Below are 15,959 nucleotides of genomic sequence, written 5' to 3'. Positions count from 1 at the left end.
CTCATCTTCCCACATAGTTCTGTTTACTGTTACTGGACTTTAACTGGACTCTTGGTGGGTGTCTTGATGCATACATTCTAAAATATGCTGCCTACAAACACAGGTCCATAAATAAAAACCAGAAAGGGTTAATTTTGAAAATAAGATCTGCCATAAAAAATAAAAACAGTGACTTCACAATTCAGTTTTGAAAGATTGACTTTGACTAACATTTATAAATAAATAAATAAAAAACTAATTTAAATTGTGTTAGAAAAGGAAAAAAAAGTTAAATGCTGTGAAATTAAAACAAACATTAAAAGATAACTACATTTACCTTTTTATGCTTTATTGATTGTTTTGATGAATCTGTCCTGATTGCTATATATGCTCTATGCGACTGCAAAACTGACTGTTTCTCCATGCCATTAACAGATTTTATTTTGCATTTGCCCCAGAGCGGATGTGTTTCATTTTGTAGCCGCATCTCTCTTCTTATCAGAAGACAGTACATTATGCAGCTAATGTACTATTAGTACTATTAATATCTGCTGCTGGTTTCTTCCTGTTAAAAGGAAGAAACAGTAAGTGGTGTAACTCTTCCTGTTTTCCTCTCCACCGTTGCTGCATGCCTGCAGTAACGGTGGAGAAACAACAATGCATTAGAATGTCTACTGTCACAACATGATCATCCAGGATGACCTAATCCTGCAAGGCCAATGACTCAACTTTGAGTCTGTTGCTCCGTCTGTGTAAAAAAGTCAATCAACTTTGGCTCACAGGACACTGAAATGCCATTTTCCTTCACAATAAAAAAACTTGTCAGAGGTTTTGACCTTAAAGGTACTCAAAACAAAATATCGAGCACATCTACAAGTGGACAATGACTTGTGTATTGCACTGACAGTTATTAAACCACAGTCTCATTCTACCTTTGCTCCTGACATCAAACGTAAAGTTAATATTCTTATGCAAAAAAAATTTAACGTTTTAATCATTACTTATACCTATGTCGGCTACTTACTCTGGCTGCCCAATAACAGAAACAGAGTGCTACATCACCAAATAACAAAATACATTTATTTAAGTGTTAAGTGGTCAAGCCATTGTTGGAAACAGAATCCTTAAAGAAGTTTTTTGTTACATTCAAGTAGGTACAGTAGCTTATGAAAAACACTGTAAACACATAGGGGATTTATTGTGAACAGGGCCAACATTTAAGGAACGAGTTGATGATTGAGGAAGGCTGACGTCCCCTACCAATGTCTGACATCCAAATGATACACACACTTGAAGATTTATTAAGAAAATTGTCACCATCATCAGACTTATTAAGCAGTTAAAGGCACACTATGCAACATTTTTCAGTTAATTAATGTGTTCCATAACGTTTTGGATGATTAAATGAGTCATTTCAGGTTGAACAAAGGTATTCTCGGCCGCCCTGGTGGTCTGTGGGGGAAATACCGCACTTGCAATTGCAGGAGCCCTCTGCCCGCACCCACAGGCTCAGAAGTCTTGCGAGAGTCGGTCTTGCTTTACGGCGAGAACTGCTACACGCCCCCAGTTAAAAGCATGCTCGTTGCAAGCACAGTGGCGATCTTTGTGCAGTTATCATGGCGGAACCAGCGTGAAAACAGCGAAAGCCCATCTCGGAGCAGGCAAGAAAGAGGAAAAGGGCTCCGGACAGAGAGAGGAGTCGTACACGGGTGAACATCGGGCAAGCTTTTTCCGAATGGCGAGAGCTAAAATAAAAAGAAGGCTGCAAGGCTGACGCGGACCTCGCGTTTCTGCTGATGCGATTGTAAGTAACATTGAAATGGTTTCTCTCTCTCTGTGTGCATGTTCATACTTTCACTGTGTTAGTCATTCGTTGCGTTCGCCTGTCTGCTAAGCTCAAAACAACCGCGCCTGGCTTGACGGAGAAACCAGGAGAACAGCTGTGCATATTTACGACAGTGCACTTTTACTTTTGCCCTCTGGGGGGAGCCTCGCTGGAAAATCAACACCGGTTGCATAGTATACCTTTAAATAATGAGTTTTCTGTTGGAATAGAAACTGAAAATATGAACTCCATAAAAAAAAAAATGCAGATTAATCTATCAGCTTTCCTAGAAATAAACATTCCTTGTTTATTGAGAACTATTATTCTTAATACCTTTAAAATTAAGATAAAACTTAATTCTCCAAACACTTTTTGCTTCCTTTAGGTAAATTTATGCAATTTTAATCTATGGAAATAAAAACCTTAAGAGGATCTCCTATTATTGGCTGATATAGTTTCTATCAAGAAAGCAGCTTGAACAATTTTTTTTTTCTAATGGTAAAAAACAACAACTCGATTATATCCTACAAAACAAGTTGTTTTTCCCTTTTTTTCTTAAAATTGTGACCTCATGACAAAAGCAGGATTTGGCGCTTTGTACTTTGAGATCCAGAAAGACATGTTAGGAGTTGAGAAAGTGAATGTAAAATGAAAATTTGTCTGCATTAATAATTAAGGGCACACATCCTTAGAACCCTCTGAATACTTATCAAAGGCAAATTTGTTCCTATCAATATTACATGTTACACTGACGCCATAACATTTTAAATGCATAAAGATCACAGTAAACACCCGAATACTAGAGACATCATAGAGCTCAGGCTAGACTGGTTTTTATCTTTTTGACCTCTTGACCTTTAGAATAACAAGAATAACAACAGAAAATAACTCTTGGTTCACACAATTATATATTAAACAATTTTCCATCCATCCATCCATCCATCCATCCATCCATCCATCCATCCATCCATCCATCCATCCATCCATCCATCCATCCATCCATCCATCCATCCATCCATCCATCCATCCATCCATCCATCCATCGTTCAGGATCTCATATTAATGATGTAAGAATAAGCGACTCCTTTGATGTCACATCCCTGCGACAGAGATTACTTAAGCATCCGACTCTCACTCTCCACTCTCTTGCATGTTGATAGCTACATGATTAGACATGAAATATTGTGGTGTTTTTAAAAAATGCAAATGTACTGGAAAAAGATCTGGTAACACCCTTACTTAATTTAATGTCTAAATATGTAAGGAAAGTTTTAAGGTGGATCCACTGTGCGAACAAAGCTAGAGTATTTATGTTTACCAAACATTTGGAAATCACTTCAAGATATAACAGACCAATCTATAATGTACAACTTTAGACTTAAGACATTGACCAGCCAAGCTGACATGACCTTTAAAAAGTTACCCACTGTGTCCTTTGGGGTTCTTTGTTAATCAATTAAGTTTTTTTTTTTTCTTTGTAAATACTAAATTATCCACCTATCACCAACTGAAATTGTTTGGGGATATTTTTTTTATTAGGATAAATAGACAAGAATGTCATCTGGAATTGTGACCACCTGAGCTACTAATTTACAGAGTTCTCAAGATATGCATGGACGGGTTAGGCTAAGGTCAAAGGGGGTCTGGCCTATATCCTGCGAAGTAAAATAAGAGATTTCCTATGAGACTGAGAACCAGTCAGGCAGAAACAGACATATAAACTACTGCAGCATAAAGTAAAGGGTCATCCAAGCCAACTGCTACACCCGAGATGAGAGAGCTGGCAGGTAGGTTGATGGATGAGCTGAACAATGTGATGAATATATGTGTTTTAATATGACCATAGTGTACATTTTATCCCTTTGATGGATCTTTTCTCTGGTGTTGAGACTATTCATGTGCATGGAGCATCAATCTGCACACACAATATAATAATATAATAATAATAATACATTTTATTTGAAAGCGCCTTATCACAACACCCAAGGACACTGTACAGGCAGATAAAAACATTAACATATGTGTGTGAATTTGTCTTTGTGGGGCCTTACCCTTTAGGTGAATCTTATTTTCCGGACTGTGCACCAACACCGAACTAACAGAGTCCAAACTGTCGTAGTTACTGCAGCCAAGAGGACCTGTTCTTGTTTCTGTCACCTGAGAAAAAAAGCAAGAGGAAGACCTGTTTAGCATTTAATAAAATAAATTGGTTAAAAGTTTTACTACAAACTTAGAAGTAAATACAGAAGATCTTTGTTCTTGTCATTGATGGTTTAGCATACAGCTGGTAGCAATCGTGATAGTAGGGAGAGGGCTGTATGAAGCAAAGCCCTCTGAGACAAGAAAAAAAATTACACTACAGATTTTGCTTTAGACTCTAACACCTGCAGCCACAGCTGTCTGGGTTGTGGAAGCTGTGTGCGGACAACAATAGTGAAAAACAAGGGTAGAAAAATACAGTATGTTCACGAACCACCTTTAAAGCAGTTATATCAAGGAAAAGAAAATTACGTTAAGTAAAAAAGCATCCAACTATCCGGCTTGAACATGAGCAGAAACTTACAGTAATATGGCAGTTTTCTCTCAAGTATTCTTATATATACACCTGAATTTGGGTTGTGTAAGTTAAGAATATGAGAGGCCATTCATTTAAAATAATGTTTTATTTAAAACATTTTGGATTCCTTAATGAATGATTTGTTTCCTCCTGTAAAACACACACACAAAAATTGCAAATTAGGACAATAAAGTTTTTATTTACATTCTGTAAACATGAAACATCAGACAAAATAATAAAAAGTTTGAAAAAATATTTTTCTCCTCAACTGTTGTAACAAAGTTAGTGGGTCTTAAAGGGACAGCGTGTAAATTTCATTTTTTATTAGCAATATCTGAAACTGATTTAAGAAATGCATATTCTGTAGAAATCTAGTAACATTAAATTAAAAATGACATGAGAGGATGGGGTTGTACAGTATAGTATCCTCATTATTTTCTAATAGTCATCAGTAGTGTTAATTTCGTTAACGAAAACTAAACGAAAATATTTTCGTCAACGCACATTTTTCACCGAACGAAAACTAGACGAGACGAGACGAAAATCCCCACTAATAAACAATAACTGGGAGTAAATCAGAAATAATTTTCGTGGACTAAAAGACGAGACGAAAATGCAGTTCGGTAAATAAAGACTGGACTAAAATCTATGGACATTTTAGTTCACGAACAAAGACGAGACGAAAATTACATATTATTATTTTATGTTTTTTTCAAATCCTGTCTCGTCTCCTCCTCCGCCTCCTCCTCGTCAGCTCCCACACACCCACTTTCAAACCTGGAGCGGGCGGCACAGAGTAGCCTACTCTGGGGCTCGGGAGAAAGAGGAGACGTGCTATATGGACACATTTTCACTTCATTTAAGTGGAGAACAAACCCAAATGCTTGATTTTAGTGGAAGGGAAGGAACATGGCCACATGATAGCTGGAAAAAACACAACAAACCTTAAGAGACACGTCGCAGTTCACCAGAAAGACCACGGTAAGTTAACAGAAAGATTGGTGGTGGTTGTTTATAATGTAACATTAAATCAACGGCTATAATGTCCCAATGATAAACTAACTGATGTTGGCTAACTTTCATAGCATTTAGTATCCAGGTTGGCTACGTTACGTTAGCTTGTTAGCACGTAGCGACCGTAGCCACTTGTTGATAGCATTGTATGTAAAGTTAAATTTATGCTAACTTAGATATGTTATACTGGCAACTATAGTTTCTGTTAAATTGCAAGTTTGATTAAAGCAGACAGACGCTTTAGTTAATCTAGGAGCTGCAAGTGAACTATAGCTAACACAGAACAACTCGGCAGCTACACATGTATGCTAAATGCTAAAAAGAACTGAAACTATTTATCAGGATAAGACAAAATAAAAATAATATGCCACACATAATTCAGAGCAACTTTAACCTAGATATTTATACACAAAATAGCCATTGCTAGGGGAACCACTGCAGGGATGTCTTTATTTGGTGACATAAAATGCTGCTCTGTTTATCTGCATATTACTATTACAAGGACATTTGATTTGAATTGGCATCAATATTAATACAACCAAAATACATGCACACCTAAAAATGTCTGCAATTTATTCCTGCATAAAATGATAGTTGTGGAGTTTGAAATGGATGGTCAAATGTAGTTTTTATAGAGACTTAGTTTTTGTTAAGGAAAAAAAGAGACATATATGCTACTTATACACTTGGAATTCCTGTTATGCTGTGCATCTATCCTGACATTGTATTAATTTCTGTTCCACATTAAAGATACACCACCACCAACAACCTACCAGCCACCCAGAAACAATGACAGGCCGGCTAAAGCTGGAAGGAAAGCACTTTTGTTGTATCAGTTGGAGTTTTTTTTTTTTTTTTTTTTAACAACATTGACCTCAAATCTATTTATTTTATTATTCTATATGAACTAGCTTTAAACAGCCAGCACTTGTGTAAAGTTCATAAGACACTTTATTTTATTTGTTTCCTTTGCCAGGTGTGTTTTATTTGTTTTAATGCAAGCATTTGTGTTTGTGTCTTTAAACCTTAACAATGTTCAAAATAAATATGCAAATATTGTCAGAACATCTTCCATGTCTGCATGTGTTCCTTAAAATTGTGTTTTTTATCAAAAAGATGAGAGAAAATGTTGAAATAATTTTAGGAAATCTTAAACGTTATCTGCTGACAAAAAAGTAAAAGGTTAAAATTATGTCCTGACTAAAACTAGACTAAAATGTTGACAGTTTTTGTTGACTAAAACTAAACTAATAAAATTATGTTTTCTTGGACTAAAATAAAGACTAAAATGCTCTGACTTAAGTCGACTAAAACTAGACTAAATAAAAATGCGATGATGTCGACTAAATGTGATAAAAACTAACAAACGATGCTGAAACTGGACTAAGACTAAAACTAAATTTAAAAATGGCTGCTAAAATTAACACTAGTCATCAGTATTAACTCTATCTTCATGGCTTTAACCTCGTCTCTCTTTTATAACCCCTTTCAAACTGCCTGTAGAACATCCAATCTAATTATTTTAATCAGGGAAACAAATTGGTTTTCACATCTTTATATTTGGGCAACACTCTTTGTAGATCACTGACAGCGCGGCCACTCATTGCACATTAAGAGCTAAGAGGGCTCGGATTGTACGCCAGTTACGAACTGGTGAGAGTTATCATTGTTAACTTAACCTGACAGGCTAAACTACAACTGGTAAATAATTTTAGTCCAATCTTACTTTTTCTTCCTGTTGGATTATTTTTATTCCTGGAGCGGACTTTGACAAGCTGAATCATTAAGGACACTTTGAAAAACTGTCCTTAATGATACTATGTATCATTATTGTTTGATTAACCATACTCATCCAAAGATAGATTTTTAATTAATATCCATGAGGAGCAACACCTTGTTTGGTAAAATCCCACTGATCTCTATATTTATTCACTGGATAGCTGATTGCCCAAAAAGAGGGAAGCCAGTGTCCACCATGTTGGACACATGTAGGCATGTGTACACAGTAAAAATGCCTACATGTGTAGCATTTGGCTGCAAAAAAGTTTCCTGGCTATGGGAAGTCTGTCTGGCTATTTGACGTAAAGATTTTTAGCCATTGACATTGTGTCTAACGTTAGAAAATAGAAAGTAGAGTACATAGAAAGTAATTTACTGTGAAATATAAATGTAGTAATTCTTTATTAAGTGAATGATGCCATTGTTCCTGTAGTGTTTGTTGTATTTCTCATTTGAAAAAGTTATGTGCTGAAATACAGTACATTGCATGTTATTTTGACAGGAAAAAACTCAAATATTGACATACATACATTGACATATACATATATGTGTTTGTGTACTTGTAATTCAGTCTTTATGTAAAATGTTGAAATTATATGTAAGATGGAATTACCATAACAATGTAATAAACATAATTAATTTAGCACTATGTACCATTAAAACATTAATTTTTTTGTGATGGATTTGAATAATTTGTTATATTACATGATATATAAACTTCATTGACTTTGTAATGACTATGCAATGTGATGTGCTTTTTTTATTATAAGTTAAAGCAATCTAATTATGCTATGAAACAGCAAGTACGTGCTGTTTGTATGTACAAATTTTTTATTTTTTTTAAAGTCTTAAGCCCCCCTGAAAATGAGAACATCCTTGTTGTTCAATGCTGTAGCGGATTTTTGTTTACATTGCGACCAGTCTTACTAGGGAGTACCAATATGGTGGCTGCTTGCTTCACTTTAACCCCGTAATACTAACGGGCAACCAGCAATCCAATGAATAAATAGAGATCAGTGTAAAATCCTGATATCTTGGTCGCCGCCAGTTGGATTGAACTACATTTCTGTTTCCAGTGGTTGTGTGAAAGATGAATAGCAATGATGCTGTATATCTAATTTTGGTGAAACAATGTTATATGACAATGTTGAAAATAAGAAAGATTTAACTTTGGTTTTGTACCCTATTCCTGAACCGCTTTTTGTTTTCTAACCAGTTTTTTGCCCAGACACAGGAGCAAATAATAGCACTAAGGGGAAGGTGTGATGTTTATATACTGCTAAAATGAAAATGGTTTGCTCTTCCAGTCTGAAACATTTTGAGATTTGGGACCATGAGCCATTAAAGACTAAACATCTATGAATTTCCACAAACATTAACCCCATAGAGTGGAAAGAAAGAAAGCTTAACTGTAGCTTATCTTCATGTTCATGCAAACCCTTCGGAACAAAGTCCAGATTGTCTCAGTACAGCCTGTCACCTTTCTCTTTTGTGTTCTCAATTATTCAAGCAGATTCTTTTCCATCTGTTATAGAGTGGCAGAGTAAATCAACAGTGAAAACAAAAGCTTTTCACATGAGATATGGTGACCACAACCCACAATGCACTGCAAGAAGGCATGCCCTTTTGAGCCCCATAAAGTGGAGATGTGCTGAGTGGCATGGGAAACCTGTTGAGAACAAGCAACAGAAAAAAGAGCAGCTGGGGTAAATTCTAAGTAGGAAACTGAGACAATTACAGGAAACAAAAAATATCTTACTGCCCAAAGCTGAAGACTAAAAGCAGTAAACTAACATGTACAGAACAGCATAAATGGGTTCATCAGTAAATGGGTTCAATATATATATATATATATATATATATATATATATATATATATATATATATATATATATATATAGAACCCATTTAATATATGTTGAACCCATTTACTGACACTAATAGGATCTAAATAGAAATTTAAAGTGGTTAAAGAAACTAATAGCTGTCGACAAAGTTTTTTACCAGTGATTATTGTGACCCTAACCCTATGTTTATACTTTAAGTGAAACTTATTTCTGTTGATGTTTGATGCTACTTTTACAATGTTTCATTATCTTTTAGAGATGCCCGTCTCATTCTTTATTCACATTCACATTGAGAATTTCTAAACATTATACATTTATGCTGCCTAATCTGTTGCCTTATAGCGTTGTAGCCGAGCAGTTAAGGGTTTTTTTTTTTTTTTACTTATTGTTATACTTTGGGATGTTATTTGTGTTCAATTACACCTTCCGGAAATTATTGACCATTATCAACTTCACACAGTATCTTTAAATTGATATACAACAATAAAAAAAACCAAAAAACTCCAATTAACACCAAGAAAATAACAGAGACCTCCCAGAAATTATTGAAAACCCCTGCAGTTAGGGATGCTGAATAACCCATGTACTCTGCCTGTGTGAAAGCCAACAATATAAAATCCTTTACAGCAGCTCAAATGTTCCAGCTGGAAACAAATGGATCATTTTCAGTCATGCAAAAACAAATGTATGCCCTTCTCATCTGTCTCTGAAATATCTGTTATAAATTCCAATAAAATATTTATTTTGCTTAAACAAGTGACTTGTGATATCAGCACTTTCAAATCACAGAAAATAAATGATAAGTGTTGATCCACATTTGCCACACACAATAAGATGCATCGCTGAAGGGTGGCTTACTGGAAAACAAAGAATTATCAGAGCAATGTAGAGATATGGATGAAACAAGTACAAGGGGGAAGGAAGAAGTAACTAAAGAAATGGAAAAAAAGGTTTTCAGAAAGAATGAGTATGAATATGACAAACTGCTCATTTCCTATGTGAGTGTTCAAAATAGAACAGCATGAAAGGATGGATGTGGCCGCAAGCATAGCTATTCCTCAGCTAAGTGGTCTATCTGAAAAAAGATGTAGCCTGTGCAGCAGTCAGTTGCTCATATCTTCTAACTCTGCTTGCCTTAAAGATTGCATCTATTATCAAAAGAAATAGGAGTTATCATTCATGGCACTATGGGTGATACACATCTCAAAAATCTATCAAATATATATATAAATATGAAGAAGAACATTGTGATTGAGTTAAAGATAAGGCCAAGCCAAAAGCCAATAGGAGATGTGAGAAACATTATTTTTTGGCTTGATTAAGTTAGAAATCTGGTCAGAAAATATGTTTTTGAATGAGCATTTTACAGTTGCTGCCTTTCTTATTTTTGAGACCCAAAAAGAGAAACTGATTCAAGGGGACCAAATAATAAGAATTTACTGATGTTCCCTCCATTTATCTACCTCCACCAACTGCTTGATTCTTCGCCCTAAAAGATCTGTGTGATGTGTCAGCTATTTTAAGCAGCTACTTTAAATTATATATAATTTGCAATATATTATATTTTCTATTGAAATTATATCTTACAAATTCAGCAAATTAATTTTGTGTGAGATTAAGAGAGAAAAAATACTTTAGCAGATGCCAGGCGGTCTAAATGAAGCAGCTGAATTCTTGTCTTTTTGTTATTTCCTTCTCATTATCTTTTAAAAATGGATTGCTGAAGATTGTTCTGATTATGTTGGACTAATTGTTGAATAAGCCACTGAATTATTTCAGCACTATATCATTTTGTCAATTTTTCTAGACTTGGGTCACCGTTTGTCATTGATGGGCAAAACATTCATAAGCCTGACCATTTGAGAACTGGTGGTCTACACATTACATATGGAGGCTGATGTTTACAGCTGTTAGAACTGTGCACAATGTCAACAAATAACACACAAAAAGTAAATAGTGTTTTGTACTTTTCTTGTTTCTTCTAACAATACTTCTTGGACAGACAAATCTAAAACAGTACACTCCTGATCAAACATTTAAGACACATTCTGGGATCTTAAAGGGCAGATTATACTTTTGCAACCGCACACATCAAATGTCGCTTGGGTCTGGTCGCAAACCAGTTTTGCTGGTATGTTTCTGCACCGTTGGTCTGGAATTTCTAGAGACGCACAGCAGTTTCCCGCCAAAGCGCAAGGGGGAGCCTATTTGAGTGGTTGCACAGAGACAGATTTGCGTTTGCAGAGGCTATGCGTCAAAAGCATAAATTGGCCTTTAGACGATTCTTTTCTGAATGGATCATCAAAAATAAGTGGTCCTCATTCATTCTAGTGATATTACGTAAGGCTGTCCTATGTGTTCTTCCCCATTTTCACTTAGCGGTGGTGAGTCTGACATAGTGGAAAAATTGCAAATCTTCTTTTGGAAAGTAAGCTTGTATAAGTGACGCAAACAGCAACCTTGTTGAAATGGGCTTGTGCATGCTCTCGCACATGTTTAATAGGCGTTCCCTTTCAGGAGCAGTTACAGGGTTGTGCATGTGCATCTTTTATTTAAAGTGCAGAGAGCAGGTCTTTTGAAAAATACATGAAAATCCTCCACTATACCTTTAAACAGCAAAAAGAAATGGGTGTAGGTAAGCAATAAATTGCAAACAATTCCTCGCCCATAAGCTTTTTACCTGGAGTTTGCATGTTCTCCCCATGCATGCATGAGTTCTCTCCAGGTACTCCGGCTTCCTCCTACAGTCCAAAATCATGACTGGTAGGTCAATTGGCTTCTCTAAATTGTCCTTACATGTGAGTGTGTGTGTGCATAGTCGAACGTCTCTGTTTTGCACTGCAACAGACTGGAAGGCTATCAAGGTTGTACCCTGCTTTATACCAATAGACTGCCAGAGGCACTGGCCCCACCCTAACAGAAAAAGCAGGAAAAGATAGATGGGTGGATACATGTATGGATAAGCTGATCAAAACACCATATCCGAAAAAAACAAACACTAAAAAAACAACTTTCAAAAAATGAATGAGTAATGAGTAGCTGTGCCATTGTTGTTAATGACCTCAAATCGCAAATGCTTCTAAACGCCATGCCAGTAGCCATTAGAAATTTCAATATTGATTTTTTTTTCCTCAACAGGCAATTTTCTTGATGCTGAGGGAGACGAAACTATGTGAGGGCATTTTTTTGTTCATAAAATCCCTCTCTTGTTTATACCGTCTGGTGGTTCCAGGGATGTAGTTGGCACCAATTTGAAGTTTACTTTGTCCAATTTCTTGACAGACAGCCAATTGGAGCCTTCAGCTCAATGCCAATGAAATCTTTACAGTTTTTCTCCATAATTAAGAAGTTATAAATGTCAGGCTTTGTGCATCCAACCTTAGAAGCAATGGCATGCTTTATCTTTTAAAATAAACAGCCTTTCCAAAGGCGATGAGTAGGTGGGTTGTGGTCGTTAAATACCCAATCTACTCAGCCAATGTCATTGCCATTTTTACATATATCGGGAACATTGGAGGCCTTTTGGTGAGAAAGCAGGACATTTGTGTCCTGAGTAGCTGAAAGAAAACTAGTTCATACTGTTGACTGTCACGCTGGGTCCCTGAGCATGACCCTCAAAATGCACCGTGGGTGCCGTGCACCACCAACCAAGTCCTCCCTAAGGGATGGGTTGAATGCTGTTGACCAATTTTTAAGTGTACAATTACAGTGACAAATGTGATTATGATGTTTATCTTAGTTCAATATTTTTTTTTCTTCAGACTTTATCTTCAAGGTATTTTTTCTAAATATTAATTGAAAACAACTCACAGAAAGTTATTAGACTTTTATTCGAAAATTGAAAATGGGAATTCAAAACACCAGCTGTCTTTCTTTGAAATGCACATTTAGTGAGGTTTAGTTTATATTAAATTTAAAGATATAACTATAAAATCCCTTGCTCAATTTCAGATGTTAAATTAAAACTGCATGTTTTTTTTCTTTTCCTTATGCTTCTTACAAAAAAAAAAAAAAATCCAATTACAAAAATACACAGTCCACCATTGGAAAAGCTTATCATCATTGGAGGCAATTACAGTGTAAAGATAAATCATGACTGACTCATTAACTAGTGATGCTAGTGGTGCCATATGTCTATTGTTGGTGGCAAAACCTTTCCTATACTGTATGTTAGTGCTTGATCCTAAAACATTTTAGAAACTAACAGAATCGGGAAGAGGAGAAAATTTAAGTACCCACTGTAGCCATGACCTCAGCTCCATTCAATATCCTGTTATAGGGTTAGTGTCCCTTCCACTGGCCCCTAATGCATGCTTAGTATAAAGGACTCAAAAGTATTTAACAACACTTGATCAACAGTCAGCTACTTCATACTTATTTAGGATGCATGACTGCACCCAAGTCAGTGACTCCATACAATCAGTTGGTAATACATTGCATTTAGTAGAAAACACTTTACCAGTTGCCATACTAAACAACTTGACATCAGTGTTGCATAACGAGGATCAAATTGTAATGTACACAACTAAAGCTCTCTTTTCTGTAGAGTGAACTGAGAAGAAGCTGAAAATATTTCTGTTCGATGTTGTGTTCTTTCTTATCTGATCTTTTAAGGTTTTTTTAATCTTGTGTTTTTTTTTTACTTTATTATAAAGAAATTAAGGTTTTTAACTTCTGAAAGGTGCTGTGTAAATAAAACTTTTTGTAAGTATTTAACACAGAGCATACTTTGATTTAGCATTGATAAGATGTTGGCATTCCAATAAAAACATTGAATAAATGATAACATTGTTTGATCATTTTTTAAATGTTTAGAATGTCATTTTTGTCCAATGATAGATTCAATATCAGTCATCGACTTGGGCCAAAAACCAACCTTTTTGACCATAATTCAGCATTGAATTAACATTTTTTTCTATCTGGGAATGAACCAACCACAAATGTACCAAAGTCTATGCAAAGCGTAACCATGATCCTACACATAAATTATGCTTTAGAAAAACCCCAACTAAAAAGCAAGAAAGTAACCCTGGTCTCACACCCTTCTTAATTGTTGAATGTGAAAAGTCTATAGGTTAGCTGAATTGATATTTGAAGATCAACAATCATGAAAAAAAAAAACCAAAAGAAGCGCCTTCCCATACACAAGAACACCCATAATTAAAATCTCTGATAACATCAGGAGAAAACTTGGACATAATGGGTCATATTTTATCCAATTACTTCATTCATTTAATTCCAATTTTTATTTATATGAGGTATACCCCCAGGCTGCCCATTTTTGTGTAACTTGGGGGTAGTCAACACTTTGTCTGCAGGGAGCATAAAGCATAGTTTTAGCTTTGCTCTCAGCTTAGTACATGTTGTGTTTTTAATACCATCTGAGAGGAACATCTGTAACAATACCTCTGAGAGCTGCAACCCCTGCCATCTACTGTAGTTTGCTGAATACTCCATACAGCTGTTACATGTATTATCAAAACATTTTAAGGTGGGTAGAAATACCAATTATTATATATGTTATTTGATCCGTCCAATGTTAATAATGAAATAAACATTATTTGATCCTCCATAACATCCAAAGGATTTAATAGAGCCCTGTTTTTATTAAACCACATATGTACTGGATCTTAAGTAAATATAAACTTATACTGTATTGATCTTAATTATTTTTTTTACTCATTTCCCATTTCCAACATTTTATTTAGAGGTGTTTTAATATTGTTCAATTATAGGATTCTTTCCTAACCTAGAGCACAAAAGAGGAGTAGCTAGGATGCATGTCTGTAAACTGCTTAAAGTTTCATTAAAGGAAAACTCCTTTTGGTTCAACTTTTTCTCCTTCGTTGGCTTTCAACTAATTCTACAGTGCAATTTAAAATTCAAATCTTTATAGTGAATAGGTTGATTTTCATATTGCACTCTAAAGTATTCTTCGATAAATTCCCAAAGCACTATGGGTTTTCTTGTGGGTTCTGCAGTTCATAAAAATTCAGTGGGAGGAATATCTTTCAACCATCACTGTAGTCCAATGGAGAAAAAAAATCCCTTTTTTCAACCTTGACGGAATCAGACAGACACAGACTCCTAAAACCTTTCTATTAAAGCAGTCAAAGTAATTTCAATTCAATCATAGCGTTTGTTGAATAATTTTCTTGTTATTGTTGTCTTTATATGCATTTTCTCTCTTTCTCTAGAGCATATAGTTTGGCTAACAGTTGTGACCAACTCCTAGTGGAGAGTTCCACTGATATTGTTACAAGTGTGGTTTATTTTAATATTTCCCTTTTTTCTCATGGAAGTTACTCCTGGGTGATACTATACTTGATCTGACCCTGCTGGATGACTCTTAAGCTATTGGCATATTCTAGCACAGGATAAGGGTTGGTTGCAAAGTCAGTGACTTCATGCAATGGACTGATTTTGATCAGAAAATATTTTTCATCAGTAATTTATAAGAAATTACTCCTTTATTTACTAACTGATGCTGAGCAGCTGTTAGAAGCTACAGTGTGAGAAATGTTTTAAAGCTTTTGAATCAGAGACTAAAACATATTTGGATAAAATTATTATTAATGGTAAAGCTGAATAAAAAAAAAAAAAAAAAAAAACTATTGTGCAGGAAATTACCTATAGGTCCCATTTATTCCTACCAAAAATGGTGACTGTATTTTGTTTGTAAGATTTTTATTATTTAGATCTATACTGTTTTTTGCAGCTTACTAAACCAATTTTAAAATGTGTCCTTAAAAAATAATGGAGGCTTAATAGTAAGCAAGCACATTGAAATCCATTGTTGAAATGCTTTTGTTTATATAATTATGTTTGCAACTGTAATGTGTACATATACATTTTGTATAATAATTAAATAAATTCTTAAAATGTTTAAATAAAATTCAAGGATCTCTATCCAATGGCTGTAGGGATTTCTGGCAAACTGGTTTCTTAGCAGCTCCAA

The 15,959-nt window shown here is 35.2% G+C and overlaps 1 protein-coding gene across 1 annotated transcript in view; it reads right to left on the bottom strand.

Moving 5' to 3' along the window:
• The window catches only part of brinp2 (bone morphogenetic protein/retinoic acid inducible neural-specific 2), a 267,201-nt gene that overhangs the window by 88,567 nt on the left and 162,675 nt on the right, over positions 1 to 15,959 (bottom strand). Inside the window, exon 5 of the mRNA XM_038308587.1 lies at positions 3,856 to 3,961. Coding sequence (XP_038164515.1) covers positions 3,856 to 3,961 — 106 coding nt within the window. The remainder of the gene's footprint in view (positions 1 to 3,855; positions 3,962 to 15,959) is intronic.

Source organism: Cyprinodon tularosa, unplaced genomic scaffold (genome assembly GCF_016077235.1).
Source record: "Cyprinodon tularosa strain WSP-4 unplaced genomic scaffold, ASM1607723v1 ctg640, whole genome shotgun sequence".
Lineage (NCBI taxonomy): Eukaryota > Metazoa > Chordata > Actinopteri > Cyprinodontiformes > Cyprinodontidae > Cyprinodon > Cyprinodon tularosa.
The sequence above is the reverse complement of the archived record's forward strand: the minus strand, read 5'-3'. Positions and strand labels throughout refer to the sequence as shown.